General features: G+C 34.9%; 1 protein-coding gene across 2 annotated transcripts in view; it reads right to left on the bottom strand.

Annotated features, from left to right (window-relative positions):
* Window positions 1-14,476, bottom strand: part of Grid2 (glutamate ionotropic receptor delta type subunit 2) — a 1,510,676-nt gene that overhangs the window by 353,944 nt on the left and 1,142,256 nt on the right. For both annotated transcript variants that reach the window (XM_045143055.1, XM_045143054.1), the window contains exon 11: window positions 8,871-9,183. In XM_045143055.1, the coding sequence (XP_044998990.1) occupies window positions 8,871-9,183 (313 nt within the window). The remainder of the gene's footprint in view (window positions 1-8,870; window positions 9,184-14,476) is intronic.

Raw genomic sequence — 14,476 nt, 5'->3', positions numbered from 1 at the left:
ATAAATGTTCAGTGAGTGAATGTCCTTTACTTTGGTCTCCAAACATTTGATTTTAATACTGTTCCATGTGCTTCATCTGAAAAGAATTGCTTCTCTCAATTTATGACCATGAACATGAATGCTTTCAATTAAAAGGGGGGGGGGCATGTATTGGTGAGAAATTCCAACACATATGGGGGCTTTCATGTATTCATTAATATGCTTAGTGAAAGTATACAAAGGATGAAACATGACTCTAGGAATACAAATTGTGTGTTTTCTCAGCCAAACCAGCCAGTCTTTTGGAAAAGTGGCAAAAACATTTCACTTATGTCAAAACCTGTAGGGCAATGAGTGCATAAATTTAATACTTCCTTTTGTATAATAGCATTAAATAAAGGAAATTTATTCCCAATGTATAAAAAAATCATAGCCAGTGGTGTAGTTCATTAATAGAAAATGTCAATAGAACTTAACATTGTCAGAGGATAATGGTTCCTGCTGCTAGATATATGTCAAGAGAAAGATAAACAAGATGGAGTGATTTATTAGTAGCACCACACTCCAGGCAATGCATTTCAAGAGGATTATAACACTCCTTGGGTGGTGATGTTGGGCAGAGGACTAGAGGCTAAATGGCCATAACTCCTGGAACAGAACAACAGTCGCACAGACTTGTGGTGCTTGCAGATAGTCCCTGCTGACCTAGAGAAATTGCTTTTGTGTTCAGAAAGAAAGAAGACAATAAAAGCATACCTCAAAGGATCCAAGTGACAACAGAACATCATCATCAACTTTTCATGCTTTACAGTTATTTAATTATGTACAGAAATCAAAAGCTAAAAATCTACTTCAAAAGCCAAAATATCAGCAAAATTAAGGTCACCACTTACGTTTAAAACATTGACTTCAAAAAATTACTTTTGGTGACAGATAATTATTGATTCAGGAACTTGGTATTTGTTCTCAATGAAAAAAAAAAGTTGCCTAAACAATTTTTAGAACTCATTTATTCCATTTTAATAATTTGAATTATATACTTGAATATATTTTTAATGTTTTTATTCAGAAACAACTTTTAGAATAGTAGCATGGAATATTCTTGGCTTCAAACTTAACTTCACAATCATATTATGTGCTGTGCTTCATCAGACTGAGGTCTCCAACTTTTACTGACCTTTGAGTAACCTTTATGTTTGACATTATGCTATTTTAATAACAAATCATGGTTTTTATAGGATATTAACTTTAAAATAAGTATTTTTAAATATAGTTTATTTTTATTAGTATTTTTGATATGCAAAACGATTTAATATATAAATTTAAAGCATCAAGAATCTGAATTTATACTTCTATTCAATTTGTGATCATTATTTTCTTATATCCCTGGCCTTGTATATTAGTATATAGTAGTATATAGTATATTACAAATGCATGGTGATATGATTTGTATGTCTCCAAAATGCCCCAAGGTCATTTTTTTTCATCATTTTTGTAAATGAGTGATGGGGCATTAGATGCATTATAGTATGCTTGTTAAAAATTCATTGCTGAGCTATGTTAGATACCATCTTTCTTTATTAAGCATTTAATTTGAACTTTAAAGGCTTTGGTCAGTTTTTTATATTTTGAGGACCACAAGCATCATTATTAAACAATTAATTACATGTTTAGAGATGAGAGGGGAAAATGGATTCAGGTTTTAAGCAGGTAATGCAAAATTTTAAATTTATATTCTGAACTGGAGCGCTCTAACATTATTTACAGTCCATTAAGCCCAATTCTTTAATCCTAAGCAATTCAGAGTAATTTTATCTTTGATGGTGTCTGTTCTTAGCTTTGTTTGTTTGTTTTTTGTTTTTGGCAAGGTAGGGTCTCACTCTAGCACATGTTGACCTGGCACTCACCTTGGTGTCTAAGGCTGGCCTTGAACTCACAGCAATCCCTCTATACCTCTGCCTTCTGAAGGTTTGGATTAAAGGAAGGTATCGCCATGACCAGTGTTTGTTCTTACCCTTGTTTCTTAAGCAGAGGAGAACATGGATATGATGCTATAAAATCTCTGGGTACAATTCAGATATCAGGAAAAACTATTTTAAATGACCTATGATATTTTCCCTTTCATGAAATTCAGATTTTTAATTGTATATTTCTTAAAATAAGCTTTCACTTTTTAAATATTTCATCCAAAATTACTGAATTGATTTACTATAAAATAGCACTTTTTGTTATGTAAAATGCTCATAAGTAGTTTTCAGGAATCAATAAAATGTTGTTTGTAAAAGGTCTTATTTTATAAGCAGAAATAGGGTTGAAGCCTTATGCATTTTTGTTACTTCTAACCATTAAATTCATCATGAGAAAGGATTTTCTGGTTTAAATTAGGAAGGATTTTCATTAACAGAAATGGTTTGCAAGAGCATATGGTTGTAAATATTCCATGGAATAATTGCTTAGGTCCTTACTATTTGTTGGAAATGTAATCAATGAATTCATATTACCTTTATGAACTTTTCTAGTCAAAAAAAAATACTCACTCCTTGTTACTGGTAGAATTTGAATTACCTTTCAATATGAAAAGCTTTTCATTTACTTTAGTAGTAGAGAATTCTGGTAAAAAGAAAGACAATGAGAGTTTTGTCATGTTTTAAATCAGTGTGAGAAAATTCTCAAGTGGATATGACAGCCCTCAGAATGCTTGAAATTCTCTTTGCTAAGGACTGACTATCATAATTAACAATAACAGAGATATTATTTGAACCTGTATAAAAATTACAGAGTCTTTTGAATTACTACCTGTAAGAATAAAATATAGAAAGAAATTTGTCTTTATAGCCCAGTTAGCCTGTCACTGGCAATTACTTTCATTTCCCCTGTGTTCACTAGTACCAGAAAACAACAGAGCTAACCAATATCACTTTACTTATATTTAAATCGAATGCGAAATATCAGGTAACATTACAAAGGAATAATTTTAACTCTTATATTCCAAGGTCCCAGTCCTTTGTGGTTTCATAAACAGGACAATGATGAATTTCATACATTTGATTGGTATACTATTAGAATAGTTGTTTTAAAGGGATAGATAGACTCTGATCAACAACTACATCTATTGCCTAGTTCCAAACAGAATCATTCTCCTTTTGTGTGGAAATGAGAAAGTGGTGATTTTCTCTTAAAGTATAGCCAAAGGCAGCAACTTCTCTATGGCAGCTATTCCACAGTCCTTGTATATACAAAACTACTATTCTTCTTGCCAGCTTGGATCTCCATACAGGGGTTTCAACCCTGCTTCACTCTGCCACATCTCAGCAGCAGCTCTTGGAACCATGTGGACTTCATGACTGACTTCCCTGCATTTACATGCTTTCAAAACCAGTACCAGGGTGAATGACATAGCTAAATGCATAAATCGGGGGGAGGGGGGGATAAATTTTGACCTTGAAGAGCAAAATAGTGTTTCACCAGTCTTCCTTAAAGCCACTTCCTTTTAAAAAGAATGTGTATTCCTGGGTCTGGAAGATGGCTTAGTGGTAAATGTTTGCCTGCAAATCCAAATGACCCAGGTTTGACTCCCCAGGGCCCACATAAGCCAGATACACAAGGTGGCACATGCATCTGGAGTTCATTTACAGTGGCTGAATGCCCATTCTTTCCCTTCTCTTTCTCTCTCTCTCTTTGCTTGCCTTTTTTTTTTTTCTCTCTCTCTCTCAAACAAATAAAATAAAATTATAAAATAAGTAAAGGTAAAAAAGAATTTGCATCCTTCCTAGCTTGAGCCTTCCTTGGGTGAGTTTCACCCTCAGGCATCTTTTCCACAGTACCAATGCAATGCAGGTGGCCTACCTTATCGTTGGTAGTCTGCTTAAGAATTGCAGCCTAGGTAACCTAAAACCAGTCTATTTGCCTGTAACTTTAAACTCACTTGAACTTTTTCTTATGATAAACCATGAAGATTTCATGTCTTTCTGTTCTATACCTTCCACCAAGCACACCAATCCATTACTTTTAAGTTCCACTTCATCAGATTTTCAGGGAATGAGTGGGAGAACACAACCTGTATCCCAGTTCAAGCAACTTTCTCTTCTTTTCCTTTAAAAGTTCATAAGCCAAGCCTTCACAGTCCACAATTCTCTCTGGATTTAACATTTCCAAACTCTCACCAGAATAGCCCATAAAGCTCTATATACAACACTGTAAGGCATTTCCAGTACAGTGTTGTACACTTCCATATTCCTCTTGTAAACACATTCCAAAAGACTAAAACACACATGATCAGATCGATCACGGCTATGACCCCACTTCTTGATACAAATTTTACTGTTGGAGTTACCTTCTCATTATTGGGACAAACACCTAACCAGAAGCAATTTATGGGATAAACAGGGTTTATTCCAGGTTTACAAATTCCAGGGGGAGCCTCATCATGGAAGAACAAGTGGGTTCACGCTAGCATCCACAGCAGAGGAAGAAAAAGCCAACACACAAGCTGTGGTGGTTTGAATAGATGGCCCCCAATATATCAGTTCTTTATTGTTTATAGTTTGCATCTGTAGTGACCTGGCTGGAGGCAATGTCACTGGGTGAATCTTAAAGTGTGTTGGTGGGTTTCAGATTTCAATCTAAAGATATGTAAAGTGTGCCTAGAAGGAGTTCCTGAAGTGTGGCTTTTGGCTTTAGGCTTGTGCTTCTCTCTGTCTGCTTGGGCCTGTGAAGGCAGGCCAGCTTTTTCTGCCATTTATGGAACTTCCTATGGATCTGTAAGCTTCAATAAATCCCTTCCTCCATAACTGTGCCTGGTTTGGAAGTTCATCTCAGCGAACCTGAAGCTGTCTGCTACACAAGCACAATCAGCCAGCACTCACATTGACCCCCAATGACACATTTCTTCTAGAAGGATCTTCTTTCTGGGGACATAGGTAGCAAGTTTAATCAAAAATACCTGTGTCTATTGGAGGCATACATTTTTATTCAAACCAGCACTTATTGCCATATTCAAACACAAAGGACAAGCATGACACATCGTAGACCCAAGATACACCTTGCTTTCCTTTAAGGCCTGCTATTCCTGGACATGATTGGTATTAAGCAAATACTTGCTGGTTTCTACTTCAAATATTTTACATGACCATAAATATGTATATCTGGGGAATGATAACAACAATTTGAGAATAATTCAACATTTCTCTTAGATTTTATTTGTTCATATACAGCAAATGAATTATATGTAACCACATTTGTAAACAAATCTGTGAGGCCCTTCATGACTTACTTGACATTGAGCCATTGTTGATGCACTGAATATAAAAGATCTTTAAAGTTCAAACTCTAATTTCTTAAATATGTTAATTTCAAGGAGATGTACATAGAAATGAAGGTAGGGGAGGATACAAAATGACAGCAAAACATTTTATAAAATTAGTCTCTCATTTGAGAATGTAACAACCTAATTCATAAACTCTGCTTGTCTAGCCAAACAGATGTACGGTTTATCTCCATAATGGATCATGCTGCTTTCGCACAGTTGAATTTTCTAAGCTATTTTTCTAGAATGTTTAGAAATCACAGATTTTTTTTAAAGAATAAGGATTTGTAAACAACTTATACCTATTTAACATTTTTCTGCTTCTAATTGTTCCCAAACTCTGTTTAGAGAGCTGTCTAATGAAAAATGCCCTTTAATCCCTGTCCAATCCAATATAGTGTCTCAATAAAAGTTTAATTTTGGAATAACAATTCTTTCTCTTAGGAGACTATATTTTTATTTGAAATTTTCACCAAATCCACTACCTATGCATGGAGAGTACCATTGACAGATTTTCTTTTTCATAATTAATTTCTTAATTATTTTTAATCAGAGCATAAAGATGCTCTTCATATCTTTTAATAAATTCACCTCTCCCTTTGTTAGTAAGGGAACAAATGGCAGCTTTTCAAAGATAAATTAGTTAATTATGTTCAATTCTGAATTAACCATCATTATGAATTTATATAAATGTGCCATCAACTTACAAGCTATGCAACTCATTTAACAGAGCAGTTGGAATAGAACACTGCTTAACATATTTATAACTGTTGATAGCTACTGCATGCTTTTAGAACTAGAAAAGCATGTTAACCATATGGGCATCTCCATTTAACTTTTCTCATTGGTGTTTCAAAACTTACTGAAGTTTTTGTCACCTTGAGACAGAATTTAGAAAGCCAATCCATACTCCAGTCAACATCCTCAAAAATAATTCTCTAACCACAGGAGATCTATTTATACATTTCTCTACTCAGTGTCTTACATAATACACTCAGTGTGTAAATTACACATAATTTCTTTAACAGCGAGCTAAGTGAATTTTTAAAATTTCATATTACAGTCTAACAACTGTACTATTACTGTTAACTCTATGGTTGACCAATTTATTGTTTGTTCATTCACTGACTTGGCTGGTAGATATTAACCACCAAATATGTATAAAACTCTGGACTGTGGGCAAAGGATACAGTCCTGTACTTGATATCCACAGATAAAGGTTAAAAAAAAAAAAAAGACAATGGCATTTCCCAGAAGATTATCCCTTGTTGAATAAAAGTTTCTTGAAAGGAATGAAACCAAAGTAAGAACTAGCAGATGAACAGACAGCTACCATTTGGAACCAGAGAGTGCACGTGCAGATGGAGGAGTTTGGTACTAAATACATCTTAGTATTTGGAAAGCTACAAGCAAAACACAAAGAAGGAACACGACTTATAGTTTAAGAAATTAACAATGGCTTAGAGTAACTGGAAAGTTAAATCTGAGTCCTGAGACCTAATCATTGGACAGGAAGCATCGGATAGGATATTATCCATACTACAGTTCTTTACTGTTTGGCTTTTGAGAAGCTGAGCAAATATCTGAAGAATGGAAACAATATGGTTAGTTTTTCATGTCAGTGATAACTTGCTAACTAAGCAGAAATGTGCCTCTGAGGCTCTCCTAAGGAAAGTCAGAAAAAGAGAGAACTGCTTTGATGTGCCTCTACTTCAGGTAAGAAATAAAGTAGATGTAATTTCTCCATTCAAGAAGAAATTTCTACTTCTTGAAATGTTTATGGAGTAAAAATGACAGTAGTTGAGTCTATTTCAATATTAAGTATAAGAAGGAGGGAAAAAATTGGAAGAACATTCAAAGCTTCTAATGTGTGTCTTTGTGTTTGATGCATATGAAAAGAAGGTTCAAAATATAAAATAAATTCAATGTTCGACATGGGGGAACTTGTGTTGTCTCCTGTGAATCTGGAGAGTCTGCTAGTGAACATCTAGATATACAAATCAAAAGTTCGAAGAGGGACAGTGTAAATTTGTGTCATTAGCAGATTTGGTGGCTACTGAAATCACATACAACTTGAACAGAAAAGAAAGTTGTGAGATGAAAACAGGTTAAAAATTACATCTAATTTTGTTTCCCCCATTTGTCATCAATACTCATATCCTTTACCCCCCCCCCCGTTGTCTTTTCTCGTTTACTGACAACTAAATTGGAATATTACCTACTTTCTTCCACTCTACCCTAATCTAAATATCATTCAGAAGACTCTCTGATCAGTTCACTTATTGTGTAGAAGTCCTTCATAAATATTTATCTTCAGGTTTCTGAATATAGATGTGTCCTCTACTGTTCTATTTAAAAGTAACTAGGCTTGGGGACCTATTTTATGAAAAATGTCTTCAAAATCACTCATACTGGTATTTCTACTGTTTTGAATTTTATCAAAACTTATGGAGGTTTGACTTATGTGTCCTGCATAAAATTAGGTGTTCTTTTTTGTATTTTTTAAAATAAAGTTATTCATTTATTTGTTTGTATCTGGCTTATTTGGGTCCTGGGGAATTGAACCTGCAACAAGATTATTGCTGTTTTCTCTTCCTACAAGATTCTTTTTCTATTCTTACCCCTATTACATTCTCATTAATGATATTTGTAATTTTTAGCCCAGATATCCTAGAGGCTATCATTTCATCAATGATTTCATTTGGTTCTTTAACATGATTACTAGCAGCCATGACTTCTCCTCTTTTAACTCCTCATATGGTATGTATAGCTCGACATGAAGTCATACAGCAAGTCAGAGTACAAAGATACTATTGACAGTAGTATGTATTCAAGGAAAATGCATTGAAAATTATGTTTTTTAATGCATGTGTTAAATTTGCCAGACTATCAGTCCTAAATATTTGATATTTTATATTGGCAGTAGACTCAAATATGGTATACAAGCATATTATATTATTCTGAAACAATAAGAACCAAAGAATTAATTGTAGACTTTTTTAAAGATGATAGCAGACTGGATATTTATTACAAAGCAGAGGTACCTTTTTTGATATACTGAAATTGTAATTAAGCTCATGTTTTAAAGATTATGTACTAAAAGGAAACATTAATCAAAAATTCTTTATCATAGTATTAAATTAACCAGTCTTCATGCTGCTAATGATTATTTGTAACAGAGGAAATATTTTTTGAGCAAATAATAAGTTTTACTGTTTCTAGTAATTTACATGATTAAACAGTACTGTCTCTAGCTTTTAGTAATTTTGTACCAGTAAAGTTATAATTTGTAAGGAAGTCTGAGTTTGTTCAGGAAAATATGATCTTGTAAATCATACCTCTAACATTCAGTTTTGCCTTTAATGATGATGCTCAATTTACATCATAAGACCTGGAGCCATTATTGCTTAAACTTGCTGTGCCTGAGGCATACCAGGGGATGCTGGGCAATGTTCCCTTTGAAGCATCATCTCTGAGAGGATTCCTTAGATGCAGAATCATGTATCTAATTACATTACTAACCGATCATGTGATATTTGAAAAAATTATACCCGTTTTATACCAAAATATACTTTGTTTTTCTTACCTTGCTGTACAAAGGAACCATACACAAACCACATGGAGTTGTAGAGTGTAGTAGATGTCATTGATCCCATCTGTAACCGTGGGGGATTAAGCCAGTTCAAGAGGTAGACCAGTAGACCCACCAGAAGGACTGTACCAGCAATACAGGCCCATAGAGACAAATCAAATGGTGCAAGACAGGCAAACATATCCACTGTCTTTTCAGCCCTTCGGAGTAGGACTCCCACAGAGTAATCCATATAACGTGTTGTAAAGTCCACAACATTCTCACGATCTGGAGTGATGGTTAAAGCAGAAATCCCTATGTCGGCTCTCTGAGAAATTGAAAGACAGAGGAGTACATTAGGACTGTGAAAAATAATTTTGTTTGTGGCACTTCAGCTTGCCTTAGGGAAAAATATACCTCAGGCAATATTTTATGTCATTTTATATAAACTGAAAACAGTGTGGAGACTTTTTATAGACAAGCTATATATGAATTTTGCATTTATTACTACAAATACTGCCTCAACAGAGTCAAACAAATTACCTTATTCATATTATCTGTGCATGTAAAATTAGTGAATACCTCAGACACTGAATATGAATAAACTTTTTCCCCATAAGTTGCTTTTTCAAAGTCATCATTAACATAATAGCAAAGATAAACCTTATCCAAAGAATTATTTTTAAAAAAATTCAAGATATTCCCCATATTCTTAACATGTAAATCATTAAGTAGATTACTTAGAAACTTCAATTGATATTACCCTCAGTTTGAATTTCACTGCATTAAAATTTATATTTTGGACTCTAAACTTATTAGAGTGTTAGAGCTTTCACAGCAATAAATTACAATGTAATATCCCCACAATCTACATGATTCTGTTGTAGAAAGTTCAAAAACATTCAATTTACCATTAATGATTATAAAGACAGGCAGTTCTTGGAGTCGTGATATGCTTTACCAGTTCTTTAGCTAGCACTGCTAATGAAAAGCACATGCTTCTCTATCATCTCTGTCAAACTGTTGATGAGCTCAATACTATACAAGACTGATGGAGGTAGCGACCTCCACTGTGAGGTCATGAATGCAACAATATCTTCATATCTTAACTGTCCCAACATACTCCTCCCTACCATCTGGCTCCTCCATCTTTTGGACACCTCTTCCACAGTATGCCGTGAGCATTGAAGGGTGTGATGGAATTGTCACATATAGTTCTTAAATAGGAGTAGGTTTGCTAGAACTTGGGTGGCAGATGGGGGACTAATAAAGGTGATGGAATGGGGATTATATTCAAGTTATAATATGCTCATGAATTAAAATTCTCAATTAAAATATTGAGAAAGTACATGTTATTTTGTTTAAGACATCACAGAGTTATAGCAAAGCATATAAGTGGATTCATATTTAAATTCTGTGATATGAGAATACATATTTAAATATCTAAAAGATGCATCTTGCTTGAAATAATCATCTGTGACTATGATTAAAGCAGTAGGAAGCCCCTTCCAGACAAATACAAACACTGCTAAATTGTATGCTGAAAATTTTCTGCCTACTTTCCTTTGTTCCTGTTTTATGAAAGAGAATAGAACTGCATTTATACCTTTTGGGTACAAAAAAAAAAAAAAAACAAGAGAGAAGAAAACAATATGCCAACTGAATTCTAATTTAACTTGGATGAATCTAATCTCTGAAATAATAATGCTCTTAACAATAGACATTTTAGTTGTAGGTGTAAGATATTACATCCATATCTACTCATTGCTAGGCCAAGTGCTAAGTATTTAAATTTTCTTCAGTTAATCTTTATAATGAGTTATTAATTATGTGTTCTTTTAATCTTCAAAGATATAGAAACTCAAACATGGAGAAATCGAGATACTTGTCCAGGCTTTGGCCAGCATTGAAGGCAGGTTTTTGTTACTCCAAAGTAGGTGTTCAAAACTATTTTACAAGATAAGTGTTATTTCCAATAGATCAATATAGCAAAGAGTCCAGATGGTTTTAAGATATAGTTGGACATTTTGCTATTAAAAATCATACTATTTGAGCTGGGTGTGGTGGTGCACACCTTTTTATCCCAGAACTTGGGAGGCAGAGGTAGGAGGAGCACCATGAGTTCAAGGCCACCCTGAGACTACGTAGTGAATTTCAGGTCAGCATGGGCTAGAGTGGAACCCTACCTCAAAATATAAAAAGAAAAAAGAAAAAAAAATCATACCATTTAAATTGTTGCATGGCTCCATTAATACGTGAACTATAAGAAATATTAAAAGGTGGCTGGAGAGATAGCTCAGTGGTAAAAGCACTTGCTTAAAAAGCTCAACAACCCAGGTTTGATTCCTAGTAAGCAGATAAAGCCAGATGCACAGTAAAACATGCATCTGTAGTTTGTTTGCAGCAGCTGGAGACCCTGGCACTCCCATTTTAACTCATTCATATTCTCTCTCTCCTTGTAAATAAATAAAATATGAAAAAGAAGTATTAAAGAGTATTACATGGAAAAGTTCTTAAAAATAATTGTTTTCAAGCTAAATTTTGCTATTTTAATATTTATTTATTTATTTGAGAGACAAAGTGAGATAGACAGAGAATGGTCATGCCAGGGTCTCAAGCCCTGCAAACAAATTCCAGATGTATGTGCTGCCTTGTGCACCTGGCTTATGTAGGTACCAGGGAATCAAACTTGGGTCCCTAGGCTTAGCAGGCAAGAGCCTTAACCACTCTCTCCATCCCTCAAGCTAAATCTTTTCAGCCAGATGTTGACTATCTAGTTTTTTCAGATTGAAACTCTAATCTGGATCTTTGGCTCTTCAGTCCTGTCTTTCCTGTGCTTTGGTATGTTTATGAAATGGATGTTCATCATAATCATTGTAGATGTGGCCCATTTGCCTTCAGGCTAAGGGTAACTCCCTCTGATTGAGTTCAGAGGCTGTCTGCAGGTAGGGACAAACACATTGTTGGGAAAGTAAAGTACTGTGGACAAGGACTGTAATATTATTGTGCTTGCCCCTAAAGCATTTGGTGATGCAACCAAAGTTAAAAAATATCACATAAGAAAGAATGTACTGACATACAGATTGAATATTTCTAAATTGCTCACACATATTTTTCTAATTGACAATTATTTCAGTTGAGAGTGGTGTGCCTGTAATCTTAGTACTTGGGAATTGAGGCAGTAGGAGGGATCAGAGTATAGGGTCATCCTCAGCAATATCATGAACTTGAGGTCAGGCTGGTCTACATGGGACATTTTCTCAAAGACAATGTCAAAACAATTATTTAAAATTTAAATGAGTAAACATTGCAAGGATCTTTCTAGTAATTTTAATAACAAACACACCTAAGCATCATAAAATTAATATTTGTAATGGAATTAAAATCTCAGGACTTAATTTATTTTGAAAAGGGAAAAGAATGTCTTGTATGTACTAAAATGTAGTATTATGTGAATTGGCAGCATGGATCTATAGAGAAATTCCCAAGTTTTCTTTGAATTTCAATACTTAGTCTATTTTCAAGGAGAAATTGCCACCATCTCTGAAAAATGTCAATCAGAATCTGAATGAACTTTTTCAAAGTGCAAAATGTCAACACAATCCTTACTTTTTTTTAGAGGATTTAATAGGTGTAGGCCCTCTTGTAGCCCACAATTGGTGGTATCTTTTCTTGGTGAACTGGGTACCAGCACAAGGGTGAAGGAGATAAACACAGAGAAAAATCAACTCCTACCAAATCAGAGATCCAGAGACCCAGAGGCCCCCAACACCTCATCACTGAAGCAGACCAAAAATGAACTCAACATGGCTCAGGGAAATTTTGTGGAAGAGGGGGCGGAAAGAATGTCAGAGCCACATGTTGGGTCAAGATATGCAGAGATATTTCTCCTCCCCATAACTGTGGGCTAACTCCAGAATGCATGACCCATATACCTCAACAAGGAGGGGCCAAGGGAAGGGGGTAGGTAATGGATGAGCCTAATAATGGTACCAAATTGACTGTATTTGCTGAGTACAAAACTAATTATTAAAAAAAAAATAAAATTAAAACAAAAGTCAACACACACAGACAGAAATACACCACCACCACCACCACCACTACCATCACCACCCCACAGTATATAAAATTACTCATTAATTTTATTGTCTCACTTTGTATACCCTTTCCAAGGGAGATAGTTCACTTTATCCTTCAGAATTAATGGTATAGTAGGTGACTGATTGATGACTCTGTAATTTCTCCTGTTTTGTGTTAGAGATGCCATACTGAATGAAAATAAATGTCAAAAACTACTAAAACTCCCAATTACCTATAAACATAATAAGAAAATATTATTCACTCTTAACTTTATCTATTTATCAGAAAACTAATTTTTCTGTTTTTCATATTTTTCTGCTTTCTATTTTAATTTTTTTTCATTTAATTGGTTTGTGTGGGGATAATAGTCATGTATGTGCTAGAGCACAATTGTGTTACTCAGAGGACAATTTTGCAATTGGTCATGGCCTTCTATCTTGTTTGAGGTAAGGTCTCTTGTTCACTGCTCTATTCTTAAGCTTCTGGGAAAGTCTTGTGTGTCTGCCTCCCTTCTTGCCATAATCACACTAAGAAAACAGAAGACCTCTACAGCTTCTGGCTTCCACATAACATCTGGCAATCTGAATTTTGGTACTCGGAGGTACATGCCAAACACTTTATCTACTGAACCATCTCCCAAACCCTCGTTTACACTTCCTATTATTCCTTTGCTATGCATCCTAATTAAACTTTTGCCATCACATCTTTCAGAAGATAGCTTCTACTGATATTATATGAGTCACAGGAAATATAAAATTGAAATTAATACTGATTTCTACCTCTTCACATATGGCTTTTGCACAGTCTACTCTTCCTTCCTTTCTTTCTTTCTTTCTTTCTTTCCTTCTTTCTTTTTTTTTTTTTTTTTTTTTTGAGGTAGGGTCTCATTCTAACCCAGGCTGACCTGCAATTCACTGTTATCTCAGGGTGGCCTGGAACTCACAGTGATCCTCCTACCTGTGCCTCCCAAGTGCTGGGATTAAAGGCACTCACCACCACACCCGCTTGAATGATCTTTCAATTAGTGACAATAGGGTGTTGAAGACACCCATTATTATTGTATTAAGGTTAATCTGTGACTTTATCTCTAACAGCATTTGTTTTAAGAAATTGGATGTTCCCTTATTTGTGCATATGTTTGGAAATATAATTCCTTATTGGTGGACTATGCAGTGCAAAATGGTCTTCTTATCTCTTCCTTGTAATTTTGGGTTCAAGTTGAACTTTGTTAGATGTAAGAACCATGGTGGGCTGGAGACATTGCTCAGTGGTTAAGGCACTTACCTGCAAAGCTTACAAACTCTGGTTCGATTCCCCAGTGCCCTCATGAAGCTGAATGAAAAAATGTGGCACATATATCTGGAGGTTGTTTGCAATGGCTAAAAACCCTGGTAGGCTCATTCTCATTCCCTCCCCCCACCCCCACCTCTATCTGCCTGATGATGAATCATAAAAATATTTTTCTAAAAAAAAAAAAAAAAAAGAACAGTGGCACTTGCTTGATTCCTAGTTTCATTTTTTGGGGGAGGGGGGGGAGGATG

Source organism: Jaculus jaculus, chromosome 2 (assembly GCF_020740685.1).
Source record: "Jaculus jaculus isolate mJacJac1 chromosome 2, mJacJac1.mat.Y.cur, whole genome shotgun sequence".
Classification (NCBI taxonomy): domain Eukaryota; kingdom Metazoa; phylum Chordata; class Mammalia; order Rodentia; family Dipodidae; genus Jaculus; species Jaculus jaculus.
This window is presented reverse-complemented; position numbering and strand designations above follow the sequence as displayed.